General features: G+C 42.3%; 1 protein-coding gene across 7 annotated transcripts; it reads right to left on the reverse strand.

Annotated features, from left to right (window-relative positions):
- Nucleotides 1-510: 510 nt before the first annotated feature.
- ogt.1 (O-linked N-acetylglucosamine (GlcNAc) transferase, tandem duplicate 1) lies at nucleotides 511-14,230 on the reverse strand. 7 transcript variants are annotated; one of them, XM_035160781.2, is made up of 22 exons: nucleotides 13,822-14,230; nucleotides 12,073-12,223; nucleotides 11,140-11,383; nucleotides 10,952-11,020; nucleotides 7,513-7,629; nucleotides 7,340-7,419; nucleotides 6,724-6,919; nucleotides 6,464-6,622; nucleotides 6,248-6,348; nucleotides 5,933-6,086; nucleotides 5,243-5,344; nucleotides 4,954-5,151; nucleotides 4,513-4,671; nucleotides 4,295-4,384; nucleotides 4,047-4,172; nucleotides 3,723-3,893; nucleotides 3,510-3,626; nucleotides 3,169-3,339; nucleotides 2,650-2,802; nucleotides 2,305-2,557; nucleotides 1,738-1,861; nucleotides 511-1,653 (listed from the first exon to the last, which is right to left on the reverse strand). In XM_035160781.2, the coding sequence occupies exons 1-22, from the start codon at nucleotides 13,856-13,858 to the stop codon at nucleotides 1,473-1,475; spliced, it is 3,153 nt and encodes a 1,050-aa protein (XP_035016672.2). In that variant the 5' UTR covers nucleotides 13,859-14,230; the 3' UTR covers nucleotides 511-1,472. The 7 variants fall into 7 exon arrangements, with proteins under 7 accessions (XP_035016672.2, XP_035016673.2, XP_035016670.2 ...); XM_035160782.2 differs by having other exon boundaries at nucleotides 4,972-5,151; nucleotides 6,464-6,604; nucleotides 12,073-12,253; XM_035160779.2 differs by having other exon boundaries at nucleotides 6,464-6,604; nucleotides 12,073-12,253.
- Nucleotides 14,231-14,950: the final 720 nt, after the last annotated feature.

The following is a 14,950-nucleotide window of genomic DNA, read 5'->3' on the forward strand; positions in this document are numbered from 1 at the left end:
TGCTGATTTCTCACAGAATAATTAATGGATCTTGATCAAATTAAAATTGATATGTTTAGTGTTCTAACATTTTTTGTGAGAATAATTTGGTGAACAGCCGCATAAAAATCTGGATCTAGTGAATTTAAATGTAGATTCGTAAGGGGACTGTTGGGCCATGGGAGAGATATGTGCTCTAGTTTATTTATTTGTCCATCTATCTGTGCATTCCTAGAGGCGATACCCTGCGGCAGACCTCAGCTGTGTGTCAAATACACGAAAATGTACGGGATAGGAAAAATAAACTATCTAAATAAAAAACTAAATAAAAATAGACTATCCATGTTGGAGTCATTCTCCAGCACTGTGGATATAGGTCCTACTATGTGATTGATCCATGATATGTGAACCATAGACTGTTTATGGAGTGAACACACAGTAATGAAAGGCTAGCTTTTGAATCTAGCTACTGTTGACCCAGTATTTTGTGGACGGAGTCAGATGAGTGTAAAATACAGGACAGTTTTGCCATCTCTTTAATTTTTTTATTATATTTATAGCCTTACGGCATCATTGACAGCAAAGGGTTAACAGACATTACAAAAACAAAAACTGCTTAGAAAATACTTACCTAGGCCGTTCCTTGTGTAATTTAAAAAAAAAAAAAAGATAAATTTGTGTTCAGCTCTGACATCTAACCAGAAGTTTAGGCCTTTTCCAATGACATGAAACTTCTGTCCGGCCTTGTCCAATCATTTTTAAAAGCAGAGTGTGACATCAAACAGGACGACAGCTACTAAACATATCTTTTGATTAACAACAAAAATATAAGTTGGCTTTAGGTGAGGGGGAGAAGTCTTTATCTTGACATATTCCTCAAATCTTGCACATCTACCAATTGCATTCATTGAATAACAGCTTAAGACAAACTAAAGAACAATTGCAATCTATGTTTACATTTGCATGTTAAAGCTGATGAAAAGCAAGTCAGAGTAACAATTTTCATGGTGCAACATTTGTCTTTTTAAAACACGCAACACTCTTTATCCATTTATAAATAGATCCAAAGAGTAATGATGGCTGGGCATTCTCTCCACAAGCTGCAGTCAGTCCTGTGTGCACACTGACAGAAGAAACAAAAATCCACTGATCCAAGTACGGAAGGGGCAAGCAGGGCATTCACGACCCTTTCATGGTCACCAAATATACTTTAAGGACAAGAGTCACAGATGAGCTGCCTGAAAGTCTCAGGCTCTATCTGGCTCAGGAAATGCAGATGAGATGATGTGATGGGGGGGTCACATGTGTGCATCCGTAGGCTCCTTCACAAATAAGAGTCCCATCAATAGTAAATGACAGAAAGATGGAGTTGATCAGAGAGGGGGAATGGAGTGGAGGCTGAGGATTCAAGCTAGGGGGCTGAAAAAAACCAAATAACCAGATGGCAAGGGATATACATGGCTCAGGTAAATGGGGAAAAGATATCTTCCACTTCAGGCGTTCTCACTCGTCTCTACTGTTTGGAATTTGACCAGAGGTTCTGGCTTGTGGCCCTTGCTATGGTGGTCCCACATCTGCAGGTAGAGCCTCTCCAGGTCCATGGAGTACTGCTTGGTGTTGAAAAGAGGGCTGCAGATTCGCTGCTTCCACACGCGTGCTCTAACCATCTTCAGGCTGAAGGGAAGGAAGAAAAACATTCAGGCTTGGTGTTTGTGAAAAGATGTTTTGTTATGGATCAAATGGATCAAGTGTACTTACTATTCCATGTCAGAGCCCAGTTTGACCGCTATGTCCTCGTAGTCCTGACGACTCTGGGCTATCAGCTCAGGGCAGCCCAGACAGTTGAGCTGTGAGGCAGCCACACGGGAGGCGAGGGTCTCACCTTTACAAAAGAGGTTTTACAATTAAAAAGCAGCCTTCACTTCATACATGTTCCACAGATGACTGATACTTAGAAAGAAATCAGAAAAAACATATTACTTCCGCAAAAGATGTGGTATGGGTCAGGCAAGAGCCCAATACATGTTGGTGTGCATCCACACCAGAAGGGAGACCCAATTTGTTTTCATTTTCTTTAGCATAGCAAGAAAAGGCGTTCTGAGAATAATTCATTGATCTTTATGTTTAGGGGAATGATATTTATGAGTTTGTGTAATTTGGTGCAGATCCAAATAAAAATCCAGATGCATTGCATTTAAATATGGTTTCATAGGGGGACTGTTGGGCCTTGGTGGAGGTACCATTCTAGTTTATAGAATTATTTGAATTTCTGCATTTTTGAATTAGAATGAACAAAACATGATGCGAAAATCCTAGTGCCCTCACCTGGCATGGTGACCATGGGTGTTCCAGCCCAGAGAACGTCCATGCCTGTGGTGTGACCATTGCAAAGAGGAGTGTCCAAGCACACATCAGCCAGTTGGCCCCTCCTCACATGCTCCTCCTTGGGTGCCACAGGAGAGAAGATGATGCGAGAGCCAGGCAGACCCATGTTCTGAGCGTACTGCTGGATGTTTGGCTCGCCCACGGCAGGGAAGCGAAGAAGCCACAACACGCTGTTGGATACACGCTTCAGGATCTGCAATGAGAAGGCAGTAGAGCAAAATATTTATTTTGAAGTTGAGTTGAAGGAACATTCAAAGTAGTTATATCCATGTATGTCTAACTTACGTTGGCCCACATCTGAAGAGTAGGGGGGTCAATCTTGTAGAGCTGGTTGAAGTTGCAGTAGACGATGGAGTCCTCTGGAAGACCATACTGGGAGCGGGTTGTCACAACGATTGTGCGGGGAACCTCCTCGCCGGTGGCAGCTTTGTTGTTGATCTAAAGTGGGGGACAAAGGTGTTTAACGGTCCAGTTGCCAAAAGTGCTTCTGTATGACTGGTCTTAATTGTTGAACCAATTGATATTAGTATCCTGCCAAGCCATGATTGTAGGATTATTTTGAACCCCATCCATTGTGCCACCAGTTCCCTTCACCAACACTTCTGCACTACCACCTTACTTTCATGATCGAACATTACCTTTAGGAACATAGTCTGACAGTCTGCTGAAAAGAACTGGAAAAGCAGCGAGCTATATTAATGTGCTGCTCTGGACTTGGTATCAGCATTTGCAGACTCTTTGGGCCCACTCTATACAGCTCAATATTTGCATTTATACTGTCAAGTGTGTCCGATCCAGACGTACCTGTGTGGTGGCCAGGCCATTGCTGACAGTGAAGCCATTAATTGTGACCTGGATTTGACCTTGATTGATCATGTTGATGATGGCTTCAGCTGCAGTGTTCATGGGAATAACTGGCATGGACAGAGCTCCATTAGTTTCCACAGCAGGTTCCTGGTTGTTGTCACACTTCATCTGTCACAAAGAACAGTTTCAACTTAAATGCTTGGTTATAGTTCAGTGCGGTATCATCAAACAACATAGTGTTTCATTCTGGTTTGTCAGTGAGACCAAAACTCAACAATACAACATGAACAGTGAAACAATGCTGTAGAAGCCCAAAACTTGACTTCTCATTAACTCACCTTTATTACTTTGACATCTGGCAGACTGTCCAGGAACGCCTTCAGATCAATACCATTAAGGACAATGCGGTTGTCAAAGATGTGTCCATTAGACTTGAAATCAATCACTGCCTTTTTCTGTGAATGAAAAAAGATAATGTTGCAAAGATCCTGATTATAGAGAATCTAGTTACTTGTATTTGAAAGAGAGCGGCATTGTGAGGACAGACAGACCTTGAGGTGAGGGAACATGTTGGCGTGATCTCCAATGAAGAACGTGTGGGGCATGTAGGCAAGTTTTTCTGAATACTGCTCGGCCACCTCCAAAGGTGACGTCTCCTTGTCAGTGATGATGTAGTCCATGAAGGGAGCCCCGCTGGTTCCAGGGTAACCCAGCCACATACACTGATAAAAAAAAGAGACCAACATTTAGTGAATTATTTGAGGCAAACAATTCCCTGTATTCTCTCATCAACAGAGATCAGACTGAATGTAAGTGAGGAAGCATTTACGTGTTTTTCCTAAATTGTGTCAACTTGAAGACATCTTAGAGTTTACCTGTATGGGGGCTGGGCGGAGGGCGAAAAGCTCATTACGGGCTCCTTTGGTGTATCCGTTCATGTTGACTAGAATGTGGAGTCCGTCCTGGTGAATACGATCAGCTGCCTTGCCATTGCAAGGGATCTGGAGGAAAAAAATACATTTTTTTTTTACTTTTGTTGAAGGAGACCATGTGGTTAAAAATTAAATTTTTTTAAAGAATTAAAACCACACATAAAGAAGCAACTCCTGGCTGTGACAGTTACCTGTGAGAGGTCTGTGAAATGATGAGCCTCTGCTACCACTTTGACACGAAAGTTGGTGCTATCGTCAGGGCTTAGCGCATAGCAGAACACCTGGAGGAAAATAAGTTATTCACTGATGGGTTAAACAAATAAATGCTCCAACATCCAAAAGGCTCTATATTGCAGTACTTCCAAAGTTGATCATCTCTAGAAATAAAATTACCATTAAGATCACCCACCTCAAATTTCTCAGGATTGTGCATTCCAGGAATGGACTGCATCAGATGAGAAGTCGGGTGGTTGCCAAAGTCAGAGCTGACATATCCGACACGCAGACGTCCATTGCTGGCCTTCAGGTCCTTGGGATGCTCAAAAGCAGGTTTGTGCAGCGCGTTGACCTGTAGGATAACCAAGAGAGTAAGAATATAACTACAGCAACACATCTGATTCTACATTGACTTAGATAGGGAAAAAAACTTGACATCTTGTTCTCAAATCATGTCCAGCATCAACCCATACCATAATCCCTGCAAGCAACCCATTCACCACCATATTGCTCTTTTTCTACAAAGTCAAAAACATCTTGTATCTCACCCAACCCTTACCTTCCCACTTATCCCAGCAGACAGCCACTGCCATCACCATCCACCTCCCAAAAAAGTGAATTAAAGGTTACTTGCTTTCATCATTTTGTGTACCTTGTCCAGGCAAAGGTTCCCATGGCGCTCAGCAATTGCCTTGCGGAAGTTGTGAGAGAGTGGGTAAAGCATGCTGTGGTGTGGGTGCACTGAAGGCAAGCGGTTCTTATCCAGCTGATCAGCCACGATGCTCACAAGCTTCTTCATTCGCTCATCATAATCTGTCCAGTCACACACAATCTGGAAGAGTGGTAACAATTACAGAAATTAGTGGATGTACTTCTCACTATGAATAATTTCTGCTCGTATAAAAGAATACATATCTACGAACCTGGAGGCAATGCGCCAAGTTGCAGTAAGCATCTGGGAAGTCTGGCTTGAGTTTCAAAGCTGTGCGGTAAGATGCAATGGCCTCTGGGATGTTTCCAGAATCCTGAAATGAAAGAGAAAGATTAGAATACGACACTACAATGCCAGATGTTGCAAAAATGTAAAATTACATATTTCTCTCCAAGTAAAAAATGTAGACGTATTAAACAAATCTGCAAACACATCTTTGTTGTGGAAAATCTGGTGATCAATGGTCAGCTCAGTGAATAAAGTGTTCAGGAGTCCTTTTATGTGTTATTCTGAAATATTTATTATAGCTTGGCCGTGGAGAAAATCTGAATCCATCAATACAACTGTGCATGATGTCCTCTCATATTCTGAAGTCTGATTTCCTGAGGTCACACTTTAAACCCCTCAAAGATCATTTAGTCTATTGGTTTGCTGGTTCCTAAACTAGTAAATGTATTTTCTAGTTCTGGAGACAGTATTGCCTGCTTACGCAGTCTCATATCTGTGGTGTCTAAGGAGAGAAGCCTTTGACCTTGGCCATGCTCTTGAACTTCCCCAAACAGGACAGAGAGCTGCACTACGTCTCGGGGAGAGGAGGCAGTGTCTCCGAAGATTCCATAACAATCTTTATCTCAACTGAAAGTCACAAGAGAATAATATCAAAAGTAAGAACTATCCATACCTTGTGGATTGAGGCCAAATTGCTGTGAGCATCAGCAAAGGCAGGGTTTATCTGGATGGCACGGGTGTAGCATTGAAGTGCTCCTTGTACATCTTGCATCTCCTTCAGTGTATTACCCATGTTTGAGTAGGCATCAGCAAATGTGGGGCTGATTCTAAAATCAAATAGAAAAACACCAACCTATGTAAGAACATCAAATGTACTCTAATTTACTGAATTATCTGAATAGAATACTGATATTTTTGCATCTACTATGATGACATAACACCTCATTAACATAAAGTAAGTCAGAAGGTCCCTAAAGCATTTTCAAACCTAATGGCCTCCTTGTAGTGCATGAGTGCCTCCTGGAGTTTCCCCTGCTGCTGCAGGACACTGGCCAAGTTAGAGTGAGCTGCTGCAAACTCTGGGAACACCTGATGGAGAAAAAAAAATAAAGGTTACAACAGAACAGTCCAAGAATACCATGCTCATATACAGAACAGCAATATTTCCCCATCATACCAGACAAGGATACAATTCTTTACTCACCTCTAGGGCTTTTCTGTACAGCTGCACTGCATCCTCAATGTTGCCCTGCTCACGCTTGATATTGGCTAAGTTGTTAAGGGAGTCTGCGTGGGTTGGACACAATCGCAAGGCCGTGTTGTAGCACTCTTCTGCTTCTGACACCTGGGAGAGACGATGGGACTTTAAGGTAATTTCAGTAAATGCTTATGACTCAAAGACACCTGATAAATATTCAAGATTGTGTTGTTTAAGACGGTCACACATATCAAGTAGTGCCTTACATTGCCTTTCTCCTTCAGGGCATTTGCCAAGTTGCAGTAGGCATCTGGGAAGTGGGGCTGCAGTTCAATAGCACGACGGTAAGTGTCAATAGCCAGGTCAATGAGACCTTGCTCGTAGTAGACACAGGCCAGGTTTCCATGGACAACCGCGTGGTTGGGGCTAAGACTCAGGGCTCTCAGGTAACCAGCCACAGCCCTGGAAACACAAGGTGCAGACAAGGCCTCAATAACAGACTTATTATATACCGACATTTAAACTGTAGTTGTCTTTTCTTTAATTATCTTTAACAAGCCATTAGGGGTATTAAGAGTGGCCTGATTGAACATTTTTCCGACTTCAAAAAGGTATTGGAGCGCATTGTTTAACTTTTCAAATCTACAGTAAAATATTAATAGCTATATAATAAAACAGCTAATTGGCCCTGCCTTAACAATGGCATGTAAAAACACAGCTGTAAGATCAACACAGACAGGGAGGAAATAAAACTGATAATGCTCTTGACTCATTTTAAAATTCCACAAGAGGTGTGGCAGGGTGGTACTTTTGTTAAGTACAAAGGACAAGACATGAATACCTAAAGGGAGTATTAGGGTATATGTCAGGATTTGGACTCACCTGTCAAAGATTCTGGCTTCCTTCAAAACATTTCCTAAGTTGATGTAAGCGTCCAGGAAATTTGGGTCCAGAGTGACTGCCTAAAAAATGAAACCAAGCTTAGCAACATGGATCACAACAAGAATATATAAAGACAGAAAGTTGTAGAAGGTGTGACAACAAATATCACTAACCTTTTCAAAATGGTGTATGGCCAGCCATATCTCTCCCTGGGCATTGAAGACGCAGCCCAGGTTGCTCCAAGCCACTGCAAAGTTGGGCTGAGTCTCAATGGCTTTCAGGTAACAAGCCTTCAGTGGGTTCACAATAAAAAACCACAGGAAAGGAGTAGAGGTAGAGTGGGAGAGGTATAGTTTGTAGAGGGGAGGACAAGGGATTGTAAAATAAAAAAACAAATAGAAGATTGAGAATAAAAGTAAGAAAAAACAAAAAGGGCAGAGAAAGCAGAATTAGTGACTATTCTCCATGATGGCAAAAAGTGAGTCTACAGCATGGGCTTGCGTGCGCACGTCTGCAGCGCTAAGCTGCATTGCTTTTTCCTGCGCTGCGCAAATCCAACCAACACCCACACGTAGGCCCTCATCCTGCAGTTATGAAAACACTCGCCAAATGTAGTGGTTTCCACATTCTGGTATAAACATGGCCCTTGAATAACACCAATATAAATTTGTTATATCCCAAATTAAAATTTTAAAATAAAATAGTTTGTCTCCACAAATGATGCTTAATTGATGTGGTTATAATATCTCACAACCTGGGATGAATGACGGTTTGTGCAGGTGATGGTCCCTGTAATGCATGCGCAACAAACGCAAGCGCGCGGTGTGTGTATTGCCACTATCACCACAGTATGCCGCTTGCGTGACCTTGCGCCTGGCAAAGGTCATTTCGCTTCGCTGCTGCGCTCGCTAAAAGGCCAGATGAGAGAGCTGCAGACCACCAACCCCTAGCAGAACACCTGTGACACCAGACTGGCACACACTCAGCACCCATCAAGTATCTCAGAATACAGGGGAATTGTGGGGATTAAGATTTCAACCAGTGACAAGACTGATGTTAAAACATGGGGCTTTTGGAACTTAACAATTGTTTGTCGTTGAATGAGTAAAAAGAATTTCATGCACAAGGCAGGAATGTTTCTAAGAAGCCAATATTAAATCAGAGATTTGGGGCATTTGGGAGCGAGGCTGGTCGAGAGTGGGGAGAGGTCCACAACAAACAGGCCAAAGGTAGAGAGGGGGTGGGGGTCGCATGCTTGCGCTTTCCGTCTTTTTGGTCGCTTGGAGGGTTTCGCTGCGCAGCCCCTGCGCTACTGCAGACTCACAGCGCACTATCTGCATCATCAGAACGCTGCAACTCCAAATAAAGAAGGAAAAACAAAACAAAATAGGAAAAATAACCAACATGTAAGAGTTAGAGGGTTCTTACTTTTCTGTCACGATTATTGCTTCCAAATCCAAGTTTCTTTTTACTAATACAGAATTGGGTAATTAGTATAGAGTATTTTAAGAAATGCTTATTGTAATTTGTTTTGTTACTTCAAAAGGAAGCCACAAGACAGAGGATCTCAAGCATAAAGTGAGGTGGTTTTTCTTTTGTTGGCAGTTACAAACCCGTTACCATATTTTTGGACTTTGTCAGAGTGGTGGCCGCAGCTGGCTGGAAGAAGAGGAGAGGACTGAGGCTGCCCTAGTGTTCCTTTCCGCCAGGCACCTACGCAGGAATAGTGTCACCCACCTGAAACCTTCTAAATAACAATATCAGTTGTGGAAAAACCAAAAGAGACAAAATCAGACAACAAGATCGTTAGTAAAGTTTTCAAACAATAAATTCTTTTTTTAAAATATGGAAATATAACAGGTTCTTCCAAATCACAACCAACAAACAAAAAACAGACTATTCTTAGTTTTCATTCATGCAATGAATGTTTCATTTCAAAGAAAACAAAAGGAATGCTTGAAGAGTAACAGGGAGGGAAGAAAGGCTCTGATGTGATCAGTTTATCAATTAAATATTGTCAGGCATCCAGCTGTCCATCAATTTGGTTTGCTTGTCCAACTACAGGAGGGCAGTTACTGGCTTGATCTTACCCAAATGAACTGATCCCATGTCTCTGGGAAAATAACATATTTGAAGGAAAAGGGAAAAAATATTAATCATTGCCTTTCAGTTATTCTTTTAGCATTTTCATGAAATGTTTTTCAAACTTTGATTTCTTTATCCTGGCCTGCTTTCTTGAATCCTGGCCAATGGGGTAGGGAGAGAAGTCTGTGGTTTAATTGTTTGTATCTAGAAGCCTCCACAGATCTGAAATAAAGAGGTCATCGCTGTTGCTGCGCGTACTTTTGTCTTTCTATACCAGCATCTGACGCAGGTGGTGGAATGCAGATTGGGAGCTATCTGCCTGATGCCGCAAGGACCATTTTAAGTAACTTGAAAACTAACTCTGTTAAAGAAATTGATTCAATGGCAGCGGTTATCAGAGTTGATAACCAGCTGAGTACAGATTTCATTAGCGATCAAATTTCTAAGAAAAAACAACTAATGCATGAACACTAATTGGTCACAGCAGAAGGGTCAGGAAGACAGCTCTATGCGCGCACTCCACCAATCCTTAGCGAGCGCGCGGGGGGTGGAGCGACAGAGCAGGGGAGCTTGCGACTCCCTGATGCTCCTCCCCACTCCTTTACCCCCCTCTAGCACAAGATAAGATGGCCTGTAACCAGTAGGACAACTCCACATCTCTAGATTTGACCCAACCCAGGGACCCCCCTGTAATAGAGTGACAATGCAAGTGGAAACATTGCAAGTGAAACATTTAAAATAAAATAACAAAAATTCACACTGGCAGCAAATGTACTGACAGCTAACTGAGACCAAACACTTGTCTTTGGGAACTTGATAAATGACATTGGAGTATAGTGGTCAGGCTAGAAACCATCTTATCTTATGCAAGGCAAAGTTTCACTAGCTTCTCATCAGTTCATGTATTCTTCAAAGACCGAGCCAGCATTTTCCCTCCAAAGGCAACTATATGAAAATGCATAGGCCGCGGTTCACAAATGACCAAATAGATTCACTTTGTAAATTTAAACTCCAGCCTTTCTTCCTGAAAGGGGAGGGGCTGACCTCTGGTTAAAGGCCAGGGGTAAAGCAAAGGACATTGTGAGTAAAAGTGATACAGAATGGGGACATATGTAATTAAAATACTATACTGAAAAAACAAATTACATGAGGCTGTGTAAAAAGTAATCAACGGAAAGTATGTGTAGTATGATTTTAAAAAATACTGAAAGGTCAGTTGCCTTATATGGCTGTTGACTCATTCCAGTCCAAATTTCCCAATGGTTTCTGTTAAGTTAAGGGTGAGAAGCTCACTGAACTGAATAATGTGAAAAAGCTACAATTTTACCTCCTTCATTTTGCCAAAGGGGTGGAAGGGAAAGAACTCCACGTGGCTTAAAAAATGTCAAAAGGAAAAGGGCACATCTATGGCCCTAGTGGGGGGAAAGTAAAAACTAAAATGTATGGAAAAGGAAAATAAAGGAAACCAAAAAAATAAAATAAACACAAACACCACATCTAAACAAATGCCAACGCGCTGTAACGTACCTTGGCCTCTTCCAAACGCCCAAGGGCTTTGAGCAAGTTGCCCAAGTCACTGCGTACACAGTAAAGATCCTGAGGAGAAAAAAATATATATTTTATTGCTATAATAAACCACATATAAATGTATTTTTCTCCAAACTTGTTCTACATCTCAGTAGTTTGAAGATTTCAACATATAGCATTTCACTCACAGGGTTATACTGTAATGCCGACACATAAGCCTGCACTGCTCCCTCCATGTCCCCCGCGGCCACCAGCGCTGCTGCCAAGTTGATGTATCCGTCAATAAAATCTGGCTTTAGTCTCAGAGCATGGCGATAATGCTCTATGGCCTCCTGGAGTTGGCCGCGCTCCTTGTACACATTCCCTAGGTTGGAGTAGGCCTCAGCCAACATTGGGTTCTGTTTGATGGCCAAGGTGCTGAAGTGAGCCGACCTGCAGGACCAGAACAGTTAACATAATGGTTACAGTGCTGAAGGGAGAGGCTGGCAGTGTTGGACGATGGGTTGTGTAGGTGCCAGTGAATAAAAGGAAAAAGTTGTTTTAAGACGTTAGGGTGAGTTTTTAAACAGCCCATTGGGATGAATGTCCTTAAAATGCTGAAAAGATTAATACATGACACACAGCAGAACATATACATTTAAGTCTGTTTTGTGAATTAATCATTACAAAGATAGTATACTCCAATTGAAGCAGTGTAGTGCATCTATAATAAAGAATACACAACATATTTGGCATTTACTGTCAGAGTCCACATGCTTTAAAGTTAAATGTTTTACTTAATGAACAATGTAAGATGACAGACTGATTTCTGTTAGTGCTGCATTTGACAGGAGAATGACAGCAAATGAAATTCAAATCACCTTGGAGTAAACCATTTGCATTAAAGGAAGCATAAACATCAAACATTTGAACCTGTGACTCACAACACCCAAAACCGTCACCGTGGCACCTGCGAAGCAAAGTGATGCCCACCAACAGTGTTAGGATTGAGAGGAAAGCATAAGACAATACTAAACCAAGCAAAAATGATTTCCAGCTGTGTGCTTTGAAAATCAGAGAAGACCCATTGTTCGCTGCCACTTCCACATGTTCAGTGGTCGGCCCCCCCCCCTGCACCTCACCTGTCAAGTCTTCGGCACTGGAAGTGGATGGAGGACAGGAGCAGCAGCACGCCTGTGTTATCAGGCTCCTGTCTCCACAGCTGCATGCAGTGGCGCTCGGCTGCCTCAAAGTCTCCTGACTGATACTCCCGGTGCGCCAGCTCTGCCAACCCTTGGAAGGAAAGCATACGTTTTGTTGGTTCTGGAGCACCAACACATCCCAAAAAGGGGGAAACAACATGTTAGAGGTGATGGAAGAAACAATAGCAGACAAATGAAAAACACACACAAAAAAAACAAGGAGATGTGGCTAATGCTGCTAATGACAACTTCCGGATTTGAACTAAACGGAAAACCAGATCATGGGCAAAATCAATAATTCACTGAGATCAAGTGTTGCAATCTTAACATATGTATGTAATTTTACATTTTACATTTACAGTTGAATTAAAAATCTAGTTTGTGTTGAATATTACTCTTGAGAAAATGTAAGGTTGCTCTGCCAGTAACTTCATATTGTCAAACAATTTAGTCTTTAATATTTGTTTTTTCGATGTGCTGATTGTAACTTCATATAAGATCAGGCTGAATGAATTATGAAGTTGTGTGTCCATCAGTTAAATGTATATAGTTAGATACTATTTTACATGAGTAAAATTGTACAAATAGTAAAACAAAAGGTGTAAAAAAAATATGAATGCACAGGATGAAAAGACTAACAAATAGGGAGAGGGGATACAATGACAGCAATTCAGAAGTTCTGGCATCTCCATTAGAAAAAGACAACAGTACTTCTGTCATGTCAAATTTAAATTCAAACACCACCTCATGTGTTTTGGATGTACATTTCACCATTAGCCATATTTCTTCTCTCTGATTTATGTTACTACTCATTGTGTTATATTTACCCACAGCTTAAATTAAAGATGAACCTGCAGTGTAACTTGAGCTCAGTTCACTCAGGGTGTGGCAGCAACAACATGAAGCCACAGACACAGCATGTACAGTGTACAGCAGGTTGGGGGAGGAACTTTCGACATTTTCGACACACACCTGCAAACTGCCGCCAGATCGAGTAGATCAGGTCCATCCACCCATAATAACTACGTCCCCTATACGTAGTGAATGACCACAATCAGACAAAGCATATTTCGGGGGGGGTGTTCTATTAAAGTGTGGTAGGCACAAACTGATAACGACATGACTCGTTTTAATAGATGGAGAATCCATGACTTGTAGTAGCTAGTGTCAGTCATCTGGCACCTGACGTGGTTTGGCTGTGGTGTGATAATGGAGGGAGCCATTTTCTGGCGTGTAACAAAACAACAGCGTTTGCATACCGTTGATGCTACATGATGGCTACCAGCAAAGGGCCTTTAAGCAAGATCCATTCAGAAAAACGATACACACCAATAATACTTCCGGGATTCACGTATTGCTAAGTTAGTCGGGTAGTCGTCAAAATGATCGATCATATGATTAGAATGAAAATCCATTCGTTTGGCACTGACTGCTGCTAGGTATGCTAACAATAGCATTAGCCCGAGTCTCTACGGCCCTTACTCAGATGTAATGTGATAAAACACGATAGTGGTTGGACAAACGAAGCTAATGCTGCTGTGCTCGATTTCCTTTTATTTATACGAATGTGCTTTAATGGCTAGCAACATGCTCGGTCCGACACGGACGATGGTGTCGTCGTCTCTGCAGCTCGCTTCGTTGCTCCGCCGAGGAGCTAAACGCAAGTCAAGCAGGGGGGGGTCAACCAACCTGTGCTGTCAGCCACGTTTCCCACGGAGCTCGCCATCTCCTTGGCCTTCGTGTCCTGCACGGTGGTCGTCAACGTGTCTTTTTGCAGGCGACGGGTTCAGAGAGAAAAGCGATGTGCGACAGACGTGGAGTCTTTGTCGGCTGCGACCAGCACGCACGTTGCGAGGCAGGCTATGTGTTAGCTCACTAGCTAACCCGACCTTCGATCGCCTGTTTGTCTCGTCCGCGCCCTCGTGCAGCGATCACTGCAGGTCCCACAGTGGTCGGTGAACAGTCGGGTGTTAGTTAATCATCTAACCTCGTCGGAAATACCTAGAAGTGAAGTGGCAGAAGCTCAAACTGGCGCTAGCGTCGCGGCTCCACTGCTCCTCGCTACGAAGCAGCCACAGTTCGTGAAATGGCGAAATGGGTGGACCTCGTTTTCTGAGGGCAAACTAGATCCTCCCATCGCCATTACGACGAAACCCGCGTAAAATGTCGTGTAAGGGAAACGATAATCAACAGGATTTGGCCTTGGAATGTGTTGTGCGGGACATGGGTTTTAAACTCTCACCTGCTACACCCGAAACATGAGAAAAATAAGTTACATGTAGCACTGGGCGGAAGGACACGTTGGTGCATTGAGACGGCGCTCAAACGACATCACTGTGTTTCAGAGATAAAGCCGCGTCATAGACCATGCATATGCTTCAAGTATAAATAGGATTTCCATTTAATATTGGACCTCATGTAACATTTAAATATGTCTGACATGGTAAAGTCTGTAATATACAAGGCAACCGATCAAAAATAATCAAACAGGAGAATGACATTGTACAGTTTGTTTGTGATTACATTATTTAAACTCAGGGTCCAGAGGAATCTGATGAAATACAACACAGCACAGAATAAACTGCACAAAAGTAGAGACAAACATTCCTCCGCAGCTGGGATTGGAGCGACTAGTGCTAAACGTAATGTTTGAAGTTTATTTATTTTCAGTTGCATTGTAGATCCAGCATGTACAGTACACCCAAGTTAGAAAATGGATGTACCTTTAAACAAACTGCACACACATGAAGGAAGACAGTAATCTTATTTCATTATTGCAGCCTTATTATTGCAGCCTAAAAACAGCACATGCAATAGA

This window comes from Hippoglossus stenolepis, chromosome 7 (genome assembly GCF_022539355.2).
Source record: "Hippoglossus stenolepis isolate QCI-W04-F060 chromosome 7, HSTE1.2, whole genome shotgun sequence".
In the NCBI taxonomy this organism is placed as follows: Eukaryota; Metazoa; Chordata; class Actinopteri; order Pleuronectiformes; family Pleuronectidae; genus Hippoglossus; species Hippoglossus stenolepis.

What these genes read in the sequence shown, in the direction of transcription:
- ogt.1 (XM_035160778.2), bottom strand. Translation starts at nt 13,858, where the DNA reads ATGGCGAGCTCCGTGGGAAACGTGGCTGACAGCACAG. An exon ending in CCATACACCATTTTGAAAAG is followed by an intron (nt 7,420 to 7,512) that starts GTTAGTGATATT and finishes TTCATTTTTTAG; the next exon opens with GCAGTCACTCTGGACCCAAA. An exon ending in AGGTACACAAAATGATGAAA is followed by an intron (nt 4,672 to 4,953) that starts GCAAGTAACCTT and finishes GTTATCCTACAG; the next exon opens with GTCAACGCGCTGCACAAACC.